Below are 22,363 nucleotides of genomic sequence, written 5' to 3'. Positions count from 1 at the left end.
GAGATCTTGCTTGTTTCTGTATCCTTAAAGTACCTGGAACTGAGTAGATACATAGCTAATGCTCATGAACTAAAAGAGTGTTAACAGATAATCTGGTTTCAGTGAGGCCAGACTAGCATTTCTCTCAAGTGTGCAGAGACCCTGTCTGGTGCCATATGCCATTCTTTAAGTCTCTTTGGCCTCTGAGAGCACAGGAGGCAGGGTGTTGCCTGACACAATTAAGTGCTTAAAAGCTCCATTTGTTTTTCTTGCAACAAATTTCTTCCTCTCCAATTGCTGCCAAAGAGAAGATATAGACTGTGCAGCTGCACCAACCAGCAGAGCAAAAAATAAGGCCAGAGAGCCTATCCCTGTTACCCAAACAAACAACAGCCTAAACTTGATCCAACAGCTCAAAAGAAAGCCTTGGGCTGTTGGGAGCTTCTTTAGATCAGTGAGGTGCATGGCTCGGACAAAGAGCTGACACACTAAGTGTGCCTATCCCTGGCAGTTTCTTTGGGAGTATCTGTGCTCAAAACCACTCAGGATTGCCTGGGAGATAGACACAGCAGAAATGGAGCCCAGTGGATAGGTCTCTAAGAGGAGCTCTCATTCCTTTCATAAGGAGACAGCAAGAGACCCTGGGGAGCTCTCAGGGATAGGCCCAGGCCTGGTTCAGCTGCTGAGATGCAGCCAGGCCAATTAAATAATTGGTGTGATAGGGAAAGGAGAGAAGCTGTTCCCTTTAGGCAAACTCCCACCCCAGACGGGAGGCTCCATGCAGCTGTGACAACAGCAGCAGCAATAACATGGCAGAGATCTCTTCCTCTTCCTCCCACTAGCTGAGAAATAATGCTTAAATTAGCACCTTGGAAACACCCAGATCTGCTGGCTGTGCCTTCTCTCCCAGCTCCTGCCACTCCCCCAGGCCTCCTTTCCAAGCTTCAGTTTCTCTTTCAAGTAAAAAAAAAAAGATGTGCTTCCCCTAGAATTTATCTTTCTAAATAAGGAACGCCTCTAGATCCTTCCCACTACTATGGGTTGGAGAGAGTTATCTCATTATGGAGCCCATGTAACAGGCCTCTCTATCCATACAGCTTGGTCCAGAAAGGGGCAATGATGCTAGCACTAACATTTACCTACTCCCTTGGGACTTAAGGAGGCAGCCTCTGCTCTGCCCTCAAGGGGACTCACATTGAAGGAGTAAAGAAATAAACTTTTTATGAACTGTGAGCTCCAGGAGGGCAGGACCACATCTGTGTCTGTGTTGCTAATCACTGTGTCCCTAATACTTAGTATAGTAACTGGAATAGAGCAGATGCTCAATAATTTGGTGAATCAATCTGCCAAATCAATGGCATCAGGTCTCTAGGATAGTCTTTGGAATGGGGAGGGGGATCTATTGTTTAAACTTTAAATAATTTGTCTTCATAAATGAGAAAACGGTCTAGGGAAGAGGAGAGACTTAGAGGTCTCAATTAATAATGGCAAAAATGAAACAGGTCACAGCTGAATCTAAGCCTGGGATTCTAATTTTTATGATCTACCCAAATACTCACAAAGAGCCATTTTGCCCTCTCTTCTGCCCTTTACCCCCATGGTATGCTATCTTGACTCCTTATGCCCCAAAGTGAAGGTTCCTAGGGAAATACCACATAAGATTCTACTGGTCTCAACAACAAACAGGTAATTTAAGGAGTTTTAGAGTGCCTCTAGACTACAACCTGGGGACAGAGGTCAGAAGCAGAGCAATGTTTATGTCCCCCAAATGGGGGATGACTATTTTGCTATTTCCATAAGGCTCTTACTCAACCTGAACAAAGTATTCTCTTGCAGACAGGGGTTACTTTAGCCCTCCAGAAAAAGGTCTGAAGGCAGCCACAGTTTTTCTAAGTGCCTCCTTGCCACCAGTACTTCTACTCCAGGGCCACACAGACCAGAAACAGCTTGGGAGTCCTCCACCGAGCCAAACCACTACTCAGAACTTCAGGTGATAACAGAGGCACCAAGGACAACTAACAGAACCTGGTGGGCCTAATCCTTCTCTCTTTTTCTTGGACAGTTATTGCCTCCCTTCTCAGGAACCTCAGATGGGAGATGAGAACCAACTCATAGCTTTCTTCTCCTGGCTCACTTGAACCTCCTTCTCCTCCTCCTTCATCCACCCTTCTTTTTGGTTCTTGATTAGATGATTAGAACTGGAAAGGCAATCTAGTTTGACAAGACAGGTTGGCTGGAAAGAGAATTCAGAAAGGAAAGTTCTCTTTAGCTAGCCCAAAGTTCTTCTTTAAGTTTATGGAATGGACTTCTCTCCAGGATTTTCTGGCTCCGGGATAACCCAATGATGGCATCAGGCTAAGAAAAAGTCCTGCAGCATCTCTCTCTCCAGTTTAATATTGTACACTTCTGTAAAGCTTCTTTGTTTTGGTTTCTAGAACTAAGTAGTCCACAAAAGGGGGAAAATCCTCTTATTTCCTACTAGGTGGCTACTAATGATTCTCTCTACCATTCCCCAAAAGGTGTGGAATAGAGGCGGTGATGGGTCTCTGCCATCTTGGCTGCTGTAATGGGGAGGTTACTTGTCCAGGAAGCCACAAAGCACACCTGTCAGCCAGGGGCTGTGGGCCCAAGGGTAGAACCTGTTCCTGGCCACCCCACCTAACACAGAGGCAGGAGACTTAGGGAGCCCCAAAGCTTCAGAACTTGGAGAGCTCGGCTCCAGCAGAGCTCAGAGAATAGAGCATCCACACTTTCAGGTTCCTAACCGGCCCAGCCTTCTTCCAATTCCTGCTCTTGGATTCCAAGGGGAGAAAGCAAAGAGAGCCTGGGTGCTCCCTCCCTTCCCCCTCTCTCTATACCAGCTGTCTAGGCCTCCGCATCTCCCATCCCGCGTCGCCAGGCAGACAAGTCAGGTAGCCCCCCGGGAGGTGGCCAGGGGGCATATTCTCCCTTAGTCCTGGCCTCGGTGAACCCGCGTCGCCCTCCCCTTCGCGCCGGCAGCGATGACATCATTCCTCCCTGACACCGGGACCGCGGACAGGCGGCACGATCCGCGCCCAGCAAAGGACTCCAGGCACGTAGGCCTAGGATGATGGGGGCTCTTCCGAACTGGTAGGCACAGGCGGCTCCAGAGCGGCCCCACCTCCTCTAGCGTTCTCATCTGTACCCGTTTCTCCACCTCGCACTGTCCTTCCAGGTTCAGATACCCACAGCCTGGAATGCCTGCGCTCCCTCCGGAAAAGAATGGAATTCCCAGGTCCTGCACCGATCCCCTACCCCCACTAGGTCCCTGGACTTGGCCTGGTGTTCCTATCCATATCCAGCGGACAGGCAGGCAGGCCCCTCCTTTTCTAAAAGCCTATTCCCAGTCTCTCTTAGCCTGACTGCTCCCCCGCCTTAAGCATCACAGGCCTCTAGGGCTAAACGCCCCCCCACTTCGCATCCCGGCCCCCTGGGCCTGCTGCCGAAGGTGCCCCATAATAGTTCTCTTGCCATAGCCGGGGCTATGGGCTTCCACTAGCGGTGTGCACCATTGTGCCTCTCACCTTTCCATCCGACGGCGCCCTGCCTCCGCCGACGGTGCCCTCCACCCTTAAAGGTCCCTTTGCTCTCACCCTGTGTATTTCCCATGGTTTTCTTGTCCTGCAAGTCCCCCTCACCCAGCAATGGGTTTTCAGAGCTCTGTTTGCCCCATTCGATGGCGTCCCCTCCGCATAATCCCCACGGCCTGATTTCCTGCCTCCTCCTCAAGCGGCGCCCCTTCCAGGCCCTGGCCTGCCCACCGCCCGCCCCCTCACCAGCGGCTGCATCTCCGAGTGCGCGGTGGGCACCTGGAACCGGTCGATCTCTTCCATCATGGTGCCGGCGGGCGAGTGGGCCAGGGGCCGGGCGCGGCTAGGGACGCCAACGGGACCGCGCGGGGCGGCGGCCCCAGGAGCCCGGCGGGTGATGCAGACTAGGCCGCCCCGGACCTGGCGGCCGGGCAGGCGGCCGGGCGGACGGAGGAGTGGGCGGAGGGCGAGAGGTTCGCAGGGTGGTTGAGGGCGGCGTGGCTCCGTGGACTTCCCTAGCGCTACCGCGGCTGTGGCCTGGCCGAGCCGCAGGTCTCGCCTCGCCTCCTACTCCGCCGCCGCCTCCTGTCAGCAGCTCAGCCACTGCGGTGACTCGGCAACTCCACTTCCGGGTCCGGGACACCGCCCGGGTCCTGCATTATTCATGAGAAGGCGGTGCCTGGGCACCCCAGCCCTTCCCACAAGCAGGAGTTACGAATACGCGCGGCCGCCGGTCTCATTATCCTGACGGGCGGGGCTTAGTGGAGATTGAGGCTCCCCGCGCTCCCAGCCCCGCCTCCTCGCCAGGCCGACTGGGGGCGCCGGAGGCGCCTGCGCCTGGGCTGCTGGTCGGTTGCTGGGTAACCGCGTCAGGGAGGAGTCGATTCTATCCTGCAAGGGCACAAGGACCCACAACGACAGCTGTCCCCAAAGAACCCCTGCGACTGGGAATTGAAGTGGAAGAGAGTTCAAATTTCCTGTGCGTGGTCGAGCAGGCGGACAAACTTCTTGTCCTCAGGCGAAGGGGCGTTTTGTAGGCTCTCCAGGGGTTGAGATGCTTCCTGCTTCTGCGAAGGTTCCTCATAAACCGTCTCGTAGGCAGGTAACGCACAGCCACACCTGCCCTCTCCCGATGACCTCTGACTTTCGCCGCCAATGACCATTGACCATGCCTCTCCTACTGATCCTTGGTCTTTTTTCTGTTGACCCCTAACCTCTCCCTTGTGACCTCTGGCCTGTGTGCCCACTGACCTGTGACTCTGAACTGCTCTCTCCCACTGATCCTGGCTTCATCTCCCATATTACCCCTAACCCGCTGTTTCTTACCTCTTTCCTACTTGTCTTTCTCTCACCATTCCCATCCCCTCGCTCCACCCGCTCCACAGACTCGTCCTGACCAGTCCATCCTGCTTAACGCCCCCAGGCTCACTCCCGCCAGTCTGTCCCTCATTGCCCTCACGTTCTTGTCCTAAGGAGTTATTTGTCCAACCCTTTTCAGTGTGCCCAAAGCTGGGCTGGGTGGGGACCCAGGCCTTGCCTTTTGGGAGCCCACAGAGGGGGTGCAAGAGAACTGTACAGGAGACACAGAACAGATTATGTGCAGAAATTTGGTTCAGATTTTCTATGCTGGGAGACTTGTGAAGAGAGAGGTCAGGCAAAGAGGAAGAGGAGAGAGATTCTTTTCCCATCCCTGCCCCCCACCCCCACTGCACAACACAAACACTGGCCCCCAACTATTTCTGCAACCTCATATGTCTCTCTTCCCTGTGAGCCATTGGTCCACTCCTGTGACTCATTCAGCCATGTGAACATTATGTCCTTGTTGCCACCTGGCCAGATGTCATCCCTTCTCACAAAAAACCCCAAGAGTCACCTCCTTTAACCCACTGAGCCCAGAGTTCTACTTTTCTCCTCAGCATCACCATGGAAGGTAAGGTAGTCCCAGCTTCTCCAGGAGCTCTCTGTGGTGAAGCCACTTAGTCTTCCAGGAATAACTTTTTCCAAACCATTAACGAATTACCACTCTGTGGCTAATGTGCAGTTCCTAACTCTGTAAAGCAGGACTTCTATTTATTTATTCTAAATTTACGTAAATCAAGCCTAGGTATATTGAGGCCTGGAGAGCAAATCTGTGTCCATGCTATTTATGACTTTACATATTTTGGTCTGGCCTCCTGCACATCAGCCTTTGCTCCTCTGATTCTTTCACTTGGCCTTCTATAGCAGATGGACCTATCTTTCTTAGATCTCTACAGCCATGGGGAGACTTATATTCCTGTATGGCCATGCCTTAGTTTTATGTTGGGGTTGAGCTGTGTTTTGAAGTTCATGTACTGTGTTTGGGACCACTGACACTTAATTTACAGGCAGTTTGTTTTTAAATCAACATTATTGAAGTCTGGTTTACATAAAATAAAATGTAACATTTTAGTTGTACATGTTGACAAGTTTTGACAAATTTACGTACTTGTGAGCCACCACCACAATCAAGATATAGGATACTTTATCTCAAGAAGTTCCCTGTGCCTTATTCCAGTCAGCTCTCCCTACTGCCCCCCCCCCCCGCCTACCCCAGGTTATCATTGGTCTGTTTTCTGTCACTGTAGATTAGATTTGTCTTTTCTAGCAACTTGCAGCTTGAACAGGCTTGGGGATGAGTTTCTTTAGTCCATTAGGAGAAACACTGGAGACTAATTACACTGAGAGCAGAGAGGTGACAGCAGACAGGAAGCAGAGAAACCTGGGTCATCTGGCTCTGAACACATCAGCACTGCCCCCTGGAGGGAAGGGTTGTTTTAGTACAGTAAATATTGGCGTCTGGGGTCTGAGAAAAGGCTGATTTGTGCTAGAGTGTATTCATTATCCTCTTGTCTCAGTGAAGCCCAATTTGGGTCAGCGCTAATTGGGTATGAGAAACATAGAGATGTTTGAGAAGTTGTCCCTGTCCTCTGTGAGCTCAGTTCAATGGGGAAGACAGAACACAGGCATACAAAAGTAAGGGAGGATGGGGTCCCTGGGGATGAAAGGGAGAGAGGCATGCAGGTTAGAGCAGCAGTAAGGTTTCGGGGAGGAGGCAGGTAGGACTTAGAGGCCTATAGTGGTGAGGGAAGGTCAGGTTTCTTGGGGGATAGAGAGGAGCTTAAACTCCATTTGTTCATGTCACTGCACTGATCAGACCTTTTAGTGGCTCCCTGTTACTCTCAGGATAAAGTCCCCAATGTCCAATTTGCTTGATATGGCCTGCAAGGCCCTGCATGGTCTGGCCTTTGCTACCCATCCTGCTTCAGATCTCACCATTGCTCTGTGAAAATTCTACATTTCCAGCAAACTGAACTTCCCTCACTTCCTGGGAAGTGATATCCACACTCTCTTTTTCCTCTAGGCCTTTGAAAGTGCTGTTTTCTCTGCCTGCCTGGTACAATCTTTTCTGTCTGCTGCCAGCTGTTCTACTCTACCTAGCCACAAATCTCTTTCATCTCCTATTCATTCTTAAAGTCTCAGCTTGACCTTCACATTCTCCTATAAGGGGTTAAGTCTTTTTTCTGGTGGCAGAATAGGGTGATATCTCCACTAGACTATAAACTCTGTTATGGGAAGGATCATGTCTGACTTGGTCATTTTTGATTCCCCTGTACCTAGCACAATACCTGGAATATATTAAGTTCTAGGGAAATGAGTTGAATATGAATTCTGATTGCCCTGAGCTGTTCTTTGGAAATTTTCATCTGAGTGTGTTTGGAAGACAGGAAGGGGTGAACCTGGATGGGGAGTCTAGTGGGGAGTGATAACAAGGAAATGTCACTGTATAAGCATGATATTCTGGGTTCATGTTTATATATCTGCTTTGACACTATGGCTGTGAATGATTCAAATTTGAACTACATGGATCCATGCCTTAAGAGCTGGGTGTTGGAGACTAAAAGGTAAAAAATACTGATGATGTGAACATTTATTTAATAATTATTTATTGTACCTACTTTAGACCAGGTACTGTTCTAGCTATTGGTGAGATAACAAGAAACAAAACAAATACAACAAACAAAAATCCCTGCTTTCATGGAGCTTATCTTTTAGTTGGAAGTAAATTGTCAATGAACAAATAAATAAAATATATAATATATCAGATGGTAATAGGTGCCAAGGAGAAAAAGTGGACTACAAAGTTCAGGCAACCAGAAGATTATGTTAATAATTTAAATAGGGTAGTCAGGGAGGGCCTCACAGACCTGACATTTGAGCAAAGACCTGAAGAAAATGAAAGAGCTGGCTATATAATATCTGGGGGGGGGGGAAGGATACTAGACAGATGGCATAGCAAGTATAAAGTCCCTGAGATGGGAACCTGCTACACGTGTTCTGGATCAGCAAGAAAGGGAGGGGGTAAGTGGCAAGAGATAAGGTCAGAGAGGTGCATCCCTCTATCCCATAGAGTTAATCAAATAACCCATGGAATATTAAATTGGTCATGGTGGAGCTCCATGAATCATAATTTGTAATTAAAATTCATTAATGTCAGGGGCCATAAACCATGACCAGTTCAAAACATCACTGGTGATGCCCCAATAACAAAGTGTCCTTCCTGAAAATTGTGAGAATGCCAACTGTCTGCATGTATACATGTGCAGGAGGAGCTTTGCAGCGTTGCCAAACATTGCCTGGCAGCCAGACTTCTTAGTAGAAAACCGAATTAGAGTCTTCTGTCAACTCCAGTTAAAAGCTAATTTTAGTTTATGACTAACAAATTTTAGTACCCCTTTATAACTCAGTTGGTTACCATAAAAAAAATCAAAGTCTGGAATTTTGCATCGTTCTCCTGTAAAAGCCAAAGAAAAGACTTGTGTTTTGGACCATTTTGTAGTCTCCCACCAGGACCCTCTGGGGCGATACTTTTAGAAATACTAATCTAGATGAAAGGTGACGAGGGGAGGGACAAGTAGTCAGGATTGGGTGCAAGGTTGAAAGAGAGTCTTGGATGATCCAGAGATTTCGAGTCTGGTGATGAGGTCTGGGGTCCATATAAGAAAGGATAGAAGGCGAGCAGAATCCAGGGGAAGTTGTGTTTCTGTGTGTTCAAAGTAAGATATCCTCATTCCTGTGACCCTTCTCCTCAGTGTCATCCTTACACCTATCTTCCTCAAGCCCTAGATATGATCTTTCACCCCTTTACCTTCTAAATATCTCTCAAATCAAACCACTTTTTTCGTATTTACTGCTACCTCCGTAGCTGAACCTACAATCATCTCTCATGCAGAATGCTTTAACAGTCTTGTAACTGGTCATCCCCTCAACCCCCCATGCCCTTTCCAATATATTCTCTGTACTGCATCAAGAGTGATCTTTTCAAACTGCCAGTCTGATTATGCCATCTCCCACTCAGAACCCTTCAGTGACTTCCCATTGCTCTTAGGATAGGAACCAAATTTTTAGATAACCCTACAGGGGCCCATATGGGCTGAGACCTGCCTGGATCTCTAAACCTTAACTTGTACCACTCTTCCCTCATTATTGCTATACTTCAGTTCTATGTGCTATCCCCTCTTTCTGGAACATTCTTCACACCCTCCCTCACACATGTACTCACTCCTAAGATTTCAGCCCCAAAATCAATCCTCACAACCCACTCCAATGCCCCCTGCCCTGTTATTGAAGATAGGATTAAATTTCCTCTGTTATATAGTCTCATTTCTCTGTGTTCCTTTCTTCTATAGCATACATCACAGTTTGTAATGATTCACTTGTTTGTGTAATTATGTGATTATTGTATGTCTCTCCCATTAGATTGTAAACTCCTTGGGAGCAGGGCCTGTGAATGTTTTTGCTTACATCTACAGTCTCAGCTCCTAACACAGTGGCCATCGTGCCAAAAGCTCTGAATGGATGATTATTGAGTGAATGATGGAATGTCATGGGGAGCTAAACAGAGTGCTGTGGAAGCATGTGATAGGGGATCCTAACACTGATTCTGGGGGAATCAGGGATGACTTCTGAGAGGAACACCAGCATTTAAGGATTGGACAGAGGAAGAAGAGTCCAAAATAGAGAATAAGAAGGAGTAACCAAAGAAGTAAGAAGACAAGGAAAAATAATGTCCCAGAAGCCAAAGGAAGAGTGTGTTTCTAGTGAAAGTATGTGGTCAGCTGTATTGCATGCTGCTAAGGTGTCAGTGAAGATAAGCACCAAGACATAGCTTGGTGCTTGGACATTAGATTTAATAACTAGGAAATTATTGGAGACCTTGGAAAGAACAATTTCAGATGTGCAAGCTAGACTGAATTGAGCTAAGAAGGCAGTAAAGACCATATAGACAAGGATTTTTTTTTTAAAGATGAAAGTGAGACTTGAATACATTAAATGCCGAGGGGAGGGATGGAGAGAGAAGTTGAAGAGTGAGGAGAAAGATTAAATGATGACTATAGCCAAGTCTCTGAGGAGATGGGAATGGATTGGTTGTGGACAGGAGGAGGAACTCTTTGTAACAGGAGAGGAGAAGGGATAGATGCAGATGATGATAATTTTGAGGTTTCGCAGCAGAAAGTTGAGAGAGTTTTTTCTTCCTTTCCCATAGTGGTGTTATGGAATTCCTTCTGGAAGTGATAACTAGAAAACAAATTTTGCCAATGGCTTTTCCATTTTGTTATGATTATAATCATGCTATTTTGAGAGTTATAGTCTGAGGTTTGTCATGCACAATTATCAGATTACAAAACAGCTGTGAGCATTTGAGGCCAGAATTTGGTCTTCTCCCCTGTGTGCTGTGGAGCCTACTACATTGTTAGTACTTGGTACATGCCAGGTACTCATAATAATGGCAACAGCCCTTGTGCTTATCGCTGGGGCTTTGCAGCCTGCAAGCTGATGCTAAGGAGTAATGTTGATTCTTTGGCTCTAGCTGTGAGCAAACCACATGAAATTGTTTTCTGCCAGTTAGGAATTTGTATGGAGTGCTCCATCTTCACAGTCACTGAGCACTGACACAGTTGTGTGGAAGAAGCAAGCAAAAGACACAGCTGTTGATCAAACTTTAGTTTCGCTGCTTGAGTCTGACAACACTTTGTCCTACTCATAGAGTCACTGGATTATGGTTTGTATGGTGGATTTATGTCCTCCATTTATCTCACCTTCTATACTGAGAACCCCAGGAGTGGTAACCAACTCAACCTTGGTTCTTCTTTAGCTGTCATCCTGGGATCTGGCATATAGTAGAAGCTTAATAAATACTAGATGAATAAATAACTAGATGAATAATGACTAAATGAATGAGTTGATGAGTGAATAAATGAATGATGGAAGGGTATGTACTGAAATACTCTGAATACTAACTTTGCTTTCTTGGCCTGCAGAAGAAGCAATTCATGCTTCCTTCATCCTAGTCCAAGCAGCCTAATTCTGCTAATTATGTAGGGACTTCAACCCTAGTGTTAAGCTTATTTCCTACTTTTATTCTTACCTCACATCTATTTTTCACTTACTTTTTCAATGTGTCATGTATTCAGCCTCAAATCTTATTTGGGGACAAATTGGATAAATGGATTAAAAAAAATCTGTTGATCTTTGGATATACACCTGGTTCCATGCCCTTGTGTCTTTGTTAATGATTTTGTTCCTCTGCATGGAATGCCCAAGTCTCCTCCACTCCTCCTGACCTTTATAGACCTGGAAAACTCTAAGGCATATATACTTTAGTTAAGCTCTTTAAATTGCGAATAACAGAGGCTTACTCAGGTTACCTCAAATAAAATGAGATGGGAGAAGGGAGTGGTATATATGGGGGATTGTATATGGATATTATAAATATATAGATAACCTAGAATTGGAATTAGGAAGCTATTGGTTCTGAATCAGGTATAGGGACCAACTACTTTCTCTATATCTTTCATAGCCTCTCTATTACTCTTAGCAACTATGTGTTTCATTCCCTATTCTCATTTCCCAACCAGCCAGCTTTTTCATGGTCTCTGCTCCCTCGTCACTTTAGTGTGTTTCCAGCTCATCATGGCTGCTCTAGCTTCTGCCTACCTCACAAACATTTTCATCAGTATCTTCATCCAACTACTGATTCTTTCTGTAGTTTTAGTTCAAACTCTCAGAGAAGGAATCGGATTGACTCCTAGCTCATCTGTTCATGCTGGGCAATGTCAGTGACGGACAAGATCCTATGACTCTCTAAGCACCTAAAGCTATGAGCAGGGCAGTTACCCTTAAAAGGAGATATTTCTTTCTTCAGCTCCTCCAGTGCAAGATATAACCTACTTTACTCTAAAGTAACTTCTACATTGTTTCTGGTAAATCTCTTTCTCGTGAATTGTACAGGAAGGGGCCTCAGATTTCTTCCAGTCCAATGCCTTTATTCAGGGCTGATATTTACATCACAAAAGGTCCTGTCCTTTATAAAAGCCTTTACAGTAGGGTTTTAAAAATACCATGTTTTTGTGATGAATTTTAAAATACAACACACTTTATATATAACCTTTAAAGACCTTGATTTGGGGATTTATATTCTGGCCATGATGGAGCAATTCATACCGGACTTGCCCTCCCACTACAAACAACTGTAAACCTGAGCACAATGTATGGGACAACTGTTTTTAGGCACTGGATAATAGACAACACAGGACAGGGATGCCTGAGAGAAAGAAAACACCCAAAATGAGTCACATGCTTATCCTTGCTCTCTTCCTGAGGACAATTTCTTGATCATGGCTCAGGGAAAAGAGATCCAAAGGAGAGCATGATGGTACCAGTGAGATAACTGAGAAGTTAGAATTAGCAGGCAATGACTTTAAAGAAGCTGTTATAAATATATTCATGGACCTAAAGGAAATATTGTTTTAATGGATGTACAGATGGGGAATCTAAGCAGAAAAATGGAAACAATAGAAAAATACAATATCAGAAATGAAAAATTCATTGGATGGGTCTAACAGCTGAATATGAAGATGGATCCATGAAAATTATCCAATCTGAAGAACAGAGAGAAACAAGATTTTTTAAGAATGTAGCCTTTGTGACCTGTAGGAATATATTATATGTATTTGGAACATGTATGTAGTTGGAATACCAGAAGGAAAGAGAAAAGAGGAGGAAAAAATATTTGAAGAAATAATGGTAAAAAATTGCCCAAATTTGGTAAAAAACATGTAGGTCTATCAAAATGTCACTGAGGCCGAAGCAGGATAAATGCAAATAAACCACAGGTTGGTCTCTCGTGGTCAAACTACTGAACACCAAAGATAAAAATAAAGTCTTGGAAGTAGCCACAGAAAAATGACACATTGCATATAGGGGGACAGTCATGTGAATTATGGTTGACTTCTTATCATAAACAATGGAATGACATATTTAAAGCTCTGAAAGAAAATTGTCGTCAACCCAAAATTCTATATCCAGCAAAAATACCACTCAAAAAGGAGGGTGAAATAAATACATTTTCAGATAAACTAAATCTAAGAGAATTTGTCATCATCACACCTTCACTAAAAGAAATACTAAAGTAAATTCTTTAACTTTCTTTTTTTTTTTTTTGAGACAGAGTCTCACTCTGTTGCCTGGGCTAGAGTGCCATGGCGTCAGCCCAGCTCACAGCAACCTCAAACTCCTGGGCTCAAACAATCCTACTGCCTCAGCCTCCCAAGTAGCTGGGACTACAGGCATGTGCCACCAGGCCCGGCTAATTTTTTCTATGTATTTTTAGCTGTCCTTTTTTTTTTTTTTTTTTGAGACAGAGTCTCACTCTGTTGCCCGGGCTAGAGTGAGTGCCATGGCGTCAGCCCAGCTCACAGCAACCTCAAACTCCTGGGCTCAAGCAATCCTACTGCCTCAGCCTCCCAAGTAGCTGGGACTACAGGCACGCGCCACCATGCCCGGCTAATTTTTTCTATATATTTTTAGTTGTCCAACTAATTTCTTTCTATTTTTAGTAGAGACGGGGTCTCGCTCTTGCTCAGGCTGGTCTTGAACTCCTGAGCTCAAAGGATCCACCCACCTCGGCCTCCCAGAGTGCTAAGATTACAGGCGTGAGCCACTGCTCCCAGCCCCAACAATACATAAAGTTTTACTTCATTCTTTTTATTTTATTTTAAAAATAATATACTATTTTTAATTGACAAATAAAAATTGTATGTATTTATCATATACAACATGACACTTTGAAATACGTTTACATTGTGGAATGGCTAGATTGAGCTAATTAACATGTGTATTACCTCATATATTTATAATTTTTTGTGGTGAGAACACTTAAAATCTACTCTCAGCAATTTTTAAGAATACAATACATTGTTACAATAGTCATTCTTATAAAAATATGCATATTATCATTGAATTGCTATAATCATTTATTGTATATTATTTGATTTATTTAACTAGGCCTCTATTGATGAATATTCAGGTTTTTTTCCATTTAAAAAATATTACAAATAATGCTGCAGCAAGCAGTTTTGTACATACATCTTATGCAGGTCTGAGTATTTCTATAGGAAAAATTCAAGAAAGTGGAGTTGCTGAGTTGAGGGGTATATGCATTTTAAATTTTGGTAAATATTGCCAAATTACCCTAGAAAAAGTCTGCATCAATTGGCATTCCCACAACAATGTATGATAGTACTTTTTGCCCTGCCACTGTTTGAAAATGTTGATATCTCTTTCAACTACAAACACCTATTGAATACCTTCTGTGTGTTTTAGACACTGCACTAGGCTCAGGGATTTGAAATGTATTCAGTGTAGCTGGAGGAAGATTTGTTGGGGAATTGCTGTTCCTTTGGGACTAAGAGCTTTTACCCTTTTAGAAACGGAAACTACAAGCTGGTGAGGTATTTAGTTTCAATTTAGCTTAATGGAAACCTGTTAGTGAGTTTTAAAATAAGGACCAAGACAACTGAAATGGTAAACAAAGTCTCCTGGGCCCCAGGAAGGAGGAAGCAGCATCTGTGGGTTTGCATGCTTCGAAGAGCCCCTCTTTCCAGGAACAATCATGTTTCAGCATTGAACTTTTGGATGGAGATGTGAGCTGCTGAAGACTAGTCATCCCTAGGGGGGTGCTTCCTAGTAAGCAAAGGACCACATAGATCTTTTGTGGCTGAGGGCAGAGCAGAGTCTTTAAATGGGAATGGAATGCCGTCAGCCATCATTTATTGGGCACACACTCTGGCCAGGTGCACATAAAGTGCTCTATGTTATGCACTTTATGTGCGTTGATTCATTTAATCCTCATAACAAGCCTATGATTATCTGAGAGGGTGTCATATGATGCCCATTTTAAAGACAAGGATGCTGAGGTTCAGAGAAGACAATTAACTTGCCAAGGGTCATAACACTAGCAGGTAGCAGAGTGGGGACTCAAACCTAGGTATGGTTGACTTCAAAGCTCACGTTGGGCTCCATGGCTTCATCTGATCACATACTCATTTTTAAAATATTATATCTTTATATTAATAATGGGAACAGCTTAAGAATTTTTTATCTCCTTATTTACCCCTAAAATATGCTCAGGGAGAAATAGATCACTTACATTGTTCAGTGGGTCGTGAACTAAAACAGGTCTAAATGCAGGTAAATGCCCAGTAGGTGGTCATAATAATCCTCTGTTACATTGACCAGAATTTTTGTTTTCAACGTATCCTTCCATTGACCATATCATTTGATCCGAACCATTCTCAGTATCCTCGTCTTTAAAATGGGAACAGTTTTACCTTCATTGCAAGGAAGCTGTGAGGATTGGGTATAATGACTGTATAATGCTAGCAGGATGCCTGGACATTAGTCAGCGCTCACTAGATTGCAGCCAGGATGGTGATGATGATCAACTTGTCTCTGCCTTCTCCCTACCCTATCCCCTCTGCAGATTGTGCCGGGCTAATAGACTTCAAACATCTGCTCTTGGTATACCACTGCTGTACACAAGAATGTCTCTTGTCAACTATCTCATTCTCTCTCAGCTCCTTTCCACAGTTTTCCAGACTTCTTTGGGACCCACTCTCTGCCCTTTGGCTCTTCCTTAAATGTTCTAGGACAGATTGAGTGGGGTTGCACTGAGGGCTGCTTGTGGAAAGGGATAGTCCTGAGGGCTGGGCCAAGCTAGGAGGGATGATAACCTAAAGATCATCCCAAAGTGTGCTGAGCCAAGGGGATGATCCAGAGCTATGCTAGAATAAGACAGTTAGAGGCCCAGAGAGACAGCATCTTGATGGGGCAGCGGGAGCCACGCAGAGACTGGTCTGACGGAAGAGTGTTAATTGCAGCCAGACATCATGGTTGGTAGTAGTGAGGGAAGGGAGCAAGATGCAGTGATGTTGATGGTTCAGGAAAGAAATCCTGTGAACATCGAGAAAGAGATGAGACATTTTATGTGGGCAGCCCCTCCCAGGTGGCCACTGGCACCTGCCCAAGGCTCAGGGAGCATATCTGACCACCAGGCACACAGGCCCAGTCTCTCTGCTTACCTGGCTCTTTCCTACATAAGCGTTGGGAGAACTGTAAATGTCTGAGTGTGGCTGTGGGAGGGAAAGAGTAGGAAATGAGGTAAATACCATGTTAGGGAGCTTGGGCTGGAGAGCTCTTGGAGACTTTAAAACAGGAGAGTAACATGATCAGATTTATGTTTTGAGAAGATCATTTATAGACAGTGATTAAGAGTTTGGGTTCAAATCCTGGTCAACTTTGGGTCAGTTGCTTGATCTCTCTATGTCTCAATTTCCTTATCTGTAAAGTAGGAATAATGATAGCTCCTACCCCATAGGGTGGTTGTGAAGATTAAATGAGATAATATACATAAATAGCTTAGTAAATGACTGGCCCAGGGTAAGTGCTCAGTAGCTGAAAATGATGATAATGATGTAATTATTAGAGTGGAGAGAAACTGGAGTCAGGGAGATCATATGTATTAATAGTTAGGCAAAAGATAGATAGTAAGCTTGAATTAGGGGGCTGTAAATGGAGAGGATAGTTATGAAAGATATTAAAGAAATAGAACTGTTAGACTTTGAAAGAGACTGCTAATGAGAGAGTGAAGAAAAGGCAGGCAGCTTTTTTTTTTTTTTTTTGAGACAGAGTCTCACTCTGTTGCCCTGGCTAGAGTGCCGTGGCGTCAGCCTAGCTCACAGCAACCTCAAACTCCTGGGCTCAAGCGATCCTACTGCCTCAGCCTCCCGAGTAGCTGGGACTACAGGCATGCGCCACCATGCCCGGCTAATTTTTTCTATATATTTTTAGTTGTCCAGATGATTTCTTTCTATTTTTTTAGTAGAGATGGGGTCTCGCTCTTGCTCAGGCTGGTCTCGAACTCCTGAGCTCAAACAATCCGCCCACCTCAGCCTCCCAGAGTGCTAGGATTATAGGCGTGAGCTACCGCGCCCGGCCAGGCACCTTTAATATCAGTAGTTCCAGTTTCCAACCTGGATGGCTAAATGGATGGTGGTGCACTTGAGGGAATACTGGAAGAAGTGGCAGTTTGGAGTGAAAAAAAGAACATAATGAGGTTGGTTTGTAAGATAGTTTGAATACTCTGTCATCAATTTGGACATGAGATTCTGGGAAGTCTAAACTGCAGGAATAGGTTTGAGCTTTATCACAGGATGGAAGATAAAGCTATAAGCAGGGAAAAGAGCACCCAAGGGGAGTGTGTAGGATAAGAAGACCAGAGCATTAAGCATATAGCCCTGGAAGGGTCAAGGATATTGAGAAGGAGCCATTGGAGAGATTGGTGACATGGAAAGGAAGGTGGAGGAAAAGTTTCAAGAAGGAGGGAGGGAGTCCTCAGCAACATCAGATCCTGTAAGAGAACTGACAAATGACAACTAAGCAGCCGAGTTGTTACTGGTGACCTTTATAAAGAGAGGTGAACTCTATCCAAGTGCGAGGCTCTGTGCTAGTGGTCCAAAGATGAATAAGACACAGTTTCTGCCCTCATGGTGCTCACACTGGAATCTGTAACAATGAGAATAGAAGAATGCTCTACTGTGATGGAATTCAGACTGGGACATCTGTTGTCCCATTCATCACCAGCGCTAAGTTGTCTGCCATAGTGGGTTGGGTGGATTTCCTCTTCCTGGCTCACTCCTTTATAGACATCCTCCCTCGGCCAAATAGAATGACCTATCCAAGAGAAAGGGACCTTCTTTTGTCAATAGTGTAAGAATGATGGGTCTCCCTTGCTGGAATTGTCAAGCTCCCTCCCAGGTGTACTGCAGTTTTATGCTTCTTTCATGACATTGCCCCCTTCTCTAGACCAAACCCAGAGAAAAATGTATCTATTTGAAGATACATTTGATCCTTCATTTCACAACAGCCAGTACTTGTTTTGGTGGTGGAAGGTGGAGGGTAGCCTTGCTCAAAGTGAGGAAAGGAAGAGTAGAGGAAGGTAGGAGAAAGGTGGTAACATGTCAGGAGGAGTTAGATAAAGGACTAGCAGAGGCTAGTTGGGCAGAGTTTTGTTAGGCAGAGATAGTGGGAGCAGGGAGGGGAAAGGGGAAGATGACATTCCTGGCAAGAGGAACAACAGCAAAGGTAGAGAGGTAGAAAAGCACAGGCCAGGCTCAGGGACTTGTGGGACTGTACTCCAAACTCCTAGCACATGAGGGGTGGAAGAGCAGGCTGGAATGGAGACTTGGGGCCAGATGATGGAGTTATGAGGGCTAGGAGAGGGAGTTTGGGCTTTCTTCTTCTGTGGTTTGATGGCTTCTGGGAGAAACCATCAAAAAGCCTTTTAGGAATTCAGGCTTGTCTGTCTCAAGCTTCTCCTTCTGGAAGACCAGGGGCCCAGAGTGGCAGCCTGACATTCAATCTCCTTTGCCATGGTTGGGAAGTAGGGCTGTAGCTGATTTCATTGGCCTGTTTTGCATTTATTATAGTGTGGCTTTTATAGTGTGTTAATTGAAATATTTCCAACTGCCAAAAACAATTACACTCAAATTGCCTTGTCAGTTCTTTTATTGCCAGATAAATGTTTTACAGACATATTTACAGGGGGCAGTGGTAACTGGATCTTGTTTTCTATTTAAGGCTGGTGGTTTGGGTTGGGATTGGCCCTCCAGTGCTCTATCGTGGGCTGGAAAGTTTTTGCATGTTGTAACACTTCCACCCTGTTACCTTAGGGATCAGAGGCTCTTTGAAGGAAAGCAGCTTTCTGGCTCATGTGGCTTAGCCTCAGAAAAGGGTTCCCATCACTGGAAACCTTGGAAACCTGGCAGAAATCTGAATCCTGCTGCTCACCCTACCAGCAACAATCCCTGCCCAAGCTGAGACATGCTTTTCCCTTCCTCTGGAATCCCTTTCCTCCCTTCCAACCACCAAGCCTCTCCCAAAGACTCTGCCATGTAAGAGCCATAAGAGCCCATCTAGTCTAACTCCTTCACTTTGCATTTGGGAAACCAAGGCTCAGATTCTTTCCTAAGATCACACACCTGGTCAGTGACAGAGCTGGGAGCAGAGGCCTTTTTCTAATGTGCCATGCTGCCACCAATGTGTGCCCTTTGGCTCCTCTGCTGCTTTGATCCCTCCGTCAGTGCTCTAGGCTGCTCCTTCCAAGAGCCCCCCGACCCCTCACGTCTCCAGCTCCACTGATCTCCCTCAAGCTTGATCATCTGAAACACCTACTTCTCCTGTATATTTGGGATTCTTATTTGTTTAGTGGAACAGTTTACTGTCCCTGTCATTGTTATTCTCTTGCCTTTGTACATGATGCTTTCTCCTTCTGAAAAACATTTTATCCACTTAGACAATGCATGCTTGTCCTTTGACACCCAGCTAAGAAAGGGCCACCTCTGGAAGCCTTTTCTGTACAACCCAGGCTGGGTAGGTGCCCTGTGCACTTCCATCATGCCTTGTGCACACTCAGCTCTATTGCGGGCACAGAACTGGCTTTCAAAGGAACACATACTGAGTGAGTGAGTGATGAGCATTGATCACACTAATCTGTCCTCCATGGACCCTGAGCAAACTGGGATGGGGACCTCATCTTTCTTTGTCTTTGTCTCACTGCTTAAGTTAGTGCCTGACACATAAATAGAATGTTTATCAAATTAAATTGAGCATCCTGCACTTGGGAACATAAAATTTAAGCATGTTAGAACTGGAAGGTCATCACATCCAATCCTATGCATTTTACTGATGAGAAAACTGAAGCCCAGAGAGAAATGACACTTTTCCCAGGGTCATGAAGACTAATGAGTTTGATGGCATTCATTCATTTATTCAGTATTTTGAACACTTACTATGTTCCGAGAATTGTTCTAGTTGCTGGAGATACAGAAATGTAGAAAGCACGTAAAAACACCTGCTCATAAAGAGCATATATTCATCCCAAACAAGTGTTTATGAATATAATCTGCCTTTGAAATTCCCTTATTGCCTAGGACAGGGCTCAGCACTTAGAATATGCTTTAAAAATATTTGTTGAACTAGTTGCAAATAAGAAATTCCCAGTGCTAAGTTACTTGGTTGCTCTTCATGGGTCAGTCCCACTGATGCTGAAATGGGGCTGCCTCAGGTACAGGACCTCTTTGGCTGGGCTAAGAAGAACATGTTACCACTTAGAGTGCCACGGAGACTGTTTCTGAGACTTGGGAAAGCTCTATGTCCTTTATCTGTGAGGTCCCTGGGCAGAAGCCTCCATGTAATACCATTTATGATATTTGCATGTCATTTAGCTTATGACTTACCTTCTGTTTCTGTTCTTCATTCAGAGCATCAGCATGGGCAGAGGAACCAGGAAGAGAGTAAGTGCTGAGCCCACCACAGTCTCTCAGCAAGAAGATAAATACTTTTTTCTGTTGAAAATACTATCTATATATTTTTAGAAAATTCAAACAAACTAAAAGAAGAATGTTAAAAATCATCCTTAAGCCTCCCACCCCAGAATAACTTTAGTTCATATGTGATGTTATATCCTCCCGGATATTTTTATGTATATATAAAAATGACACATATTTATTTTTAAATGGAATCGAACTGTATATGTTATTTTATAACCTATTTTTCACATAAAATATTTAGAATGTCTTTCACTGCTAATATTTATACTTTTATGGCACCATTTGAAATTTCTGCATAATATTTTACTCTATGTTCTTTAAGGTCATACCATAATTTGTTCAACCATGCCCCACTGTTGGACATTTAGATGTTTCCTTTTTCACTATTATGATCAATCCTCTAACAAATATCCATACACGTAAATCTTGGGCATGTCCTTGGTTATTTCCTTGTTATAAATTCCTACATGTAGAAATTTGGGTCAGAACATAAACAGTTTTTAGGCTGTTTTCAAATTTTCAAATATTTCAAATATTTTCAAATTGCTCTTTCGATAGGTTGTGCTAATTTGTGGGTGCCCGTTTTCCCACAACCTCACCAACACTGAATGTTAATTTTGTTTGGTTGTTTGTTTTATAGTTTTGCCAATTTTATAGCAAAAAAATGCATTGTTTTATTTTACATATCTTTGACTGCTAGTGAGAGTGACCATTTAAAAAAATATGTCATGAGCCACTTTGGCAAGGTATTTAACTGTCTACCAAGGAAAGACAAAACTTCTAGCCCTCGATTTTTTTTTTCTCCAAATGTGAGGGAATGTGAGGCTTCAAGTAACTAAGTGCAGAGAGTATTGCTCTAAGGGTAGCCTTACAGTGGCAGACTAGAAGGTAAAATATAAATTAGAGTTGAAGTACAGCTTGGCACCCTTTCTTGATATCTAAGCCACTTTGCATAAAGCCCTGCCTTTGGCAGTTGGTCCTGAACATTAGCTTCTGGGCTTTATGGAAGGCAGTAGGAAGGAGCCAGTTCTTCTGGTCCCACTACTAGAGCCAAAGGCCCACCACAATATTTTAGCTAAGCCCTGACCTCCAGGGTGGAGGTGGCCATGATCTTTCAGGCAGAGAACTCTGTGCTGAGCAGTTCCTTTGGACTCTTCCACGAGTAGTGTATTTTGGATTCTATGTACAAGGGGCAGAGCTTGGCTTCTGAGAGGATTTGCGAATGAAGGGGTTTCCTGAAGCCCTGCTTGCTTGTCCAAGCAGATCAGGTGCTCCTGACCCTCATGTGAGGTTTTTGTCCAGGATGAAGATTCAGGGACTGAAGTGGGAGAAGGGACAGATGAATGGACCCAGTCCAAAGCCACAGTTAGACCCCCTGACCAGCTGGAGTTGACTGATGCGGTGAGTGAGTAGCCTCCTATCCTTGTTCTTTCCACCTCCTCCAGCTTCAGAGACGTGTTCTTCCATGTACTGATCGGGAGCCTTCACAGAGCCCGGCTTCTGATACCCTGGGGGATCCCCTAAGCCTCAGAGGAGGTGGGGGGCCTACATGTATGACCCTCTTGGTGTTTCTGTCCCTCAGGAGTTAAAGGAGGAGTTCACCCGGATTCTGACAGCCAACAACCCACATGCACCCCAGAACATTGTCACGTACAGCTTCAAAGTAAGTCATCCCCTCCTAGGCGGGGGCCTCTATACATATCTCCCTGGAGTGGCAATCGCTTGCTGCGTTGCAAAAGCCTCTCAGCTATTCTAGAGGAGATCACTTTTAAACTGAGGTCCTTCACTGGAATCCTGGGATTTTACATGGAATTTTCCAGAAATTTTAAAAATTTCTTTATATAGCTCCCTTTCAGTCTTACCGATCACAGTGTCTTGAGAGCCCTTGCAGAGCCACTCTTTTCAAGAATCTTGAAATGAATCCTTTGGTTGGACAAATACTTTTCCAATATGTATGAGACATTTTTTACTAACATAAACCATTAGGTCTTTAGAAGCTGGGTTTTCCTCCAGTCAGACATCTGGGTGGAGTACAAACTGCCATCTGGACAAGAAAGAGCTGGCCCTCCCCCTCCGCAACCCTCC

General features: G+C 44.6%; 2 protein-coding genes across 4 annotated transcripts in view; one reads left to right on the top strand and one right to left on the bottom strand.

Annotated features, from left to right (window-relative positions):
* The window catches only part of FAM219A (family with sequence similarity 219, member A), a 49,076-nt gene extending 44,936 nt beyond the window's left edge, over positions 1-4,140 (bottom strand). The window contains exon 1 of one of the 2 annotated variants that reach the window (XM_012657188.1): positions 3,777-4,140. In XM_012657188.1, coding sequence (XP_012512642.1) covers positions 3,777-3,836 — 60 coding nt within the window. In that variant the 5' untranslated portion in view covers positions 3,837-4,140. The remainder of the gene's footprint in view (positions 1-3,776) is intronic. The other variant, XM_012657195.1, reaches the window with a different exon arrangement.
* A 272-nt stretch (positions 4,141-4,412) lies between these two features.
* The window catches only part of DNAI1 (dynein, axonemal, intermediate chain 1), a 53,782-nt gene continuing 35,831 nt past the window's right edge, over positions 4,413-22,363 (top strand). Inside the window, exons 1-4 of one of the 2 annotated variants that reach the window (XM_012656020.1) lie at positions 4,413-4,632; positions 20,210-20,242; positions 21,581-21,679; positions 21,861-21,941. In XM_012656020.1, coding sequence (XP_012511474.1) covers positions 4,585-4,632; positions 20,210-20,242; positions 21,581-21,679; positions 21,861-21,941 — 261 coding nt within the window. In that variant the 5' untranslated portion in view covers positions 4,413-4,584. Of the gene's footprint in view, positions 4,633-20,209; positions 20,243-21,580; positions 21,680-21,860; positions 21,942-22,363 lie in introns of those variants that run through there. The other variant, XM_012656023.1, reaches the window with a different exon arrangement.

The sequence above is a fragment of the Propithecus coquereli genome, unplaced genomic scaffold, assembly GCF_000956105.1.
Source record: "Propithecus coquereli isolate 6110/MARCELLA unplaced genomic scaffold, Pcoq_1.0 Scaffold114, whole genome shotgun sequence".
In the NCBI taxonomy this organism is placed as follows: Eukaryota; Metazoa; Chordata; class Mammalia; order Primates; family Indriidae; genus Propithecus; species Propithecus coquereli.
Note: the sequence above shows the minus strand (reverse complement) of the source record. Positions and strands in the feature narration are given on the sequence as shown.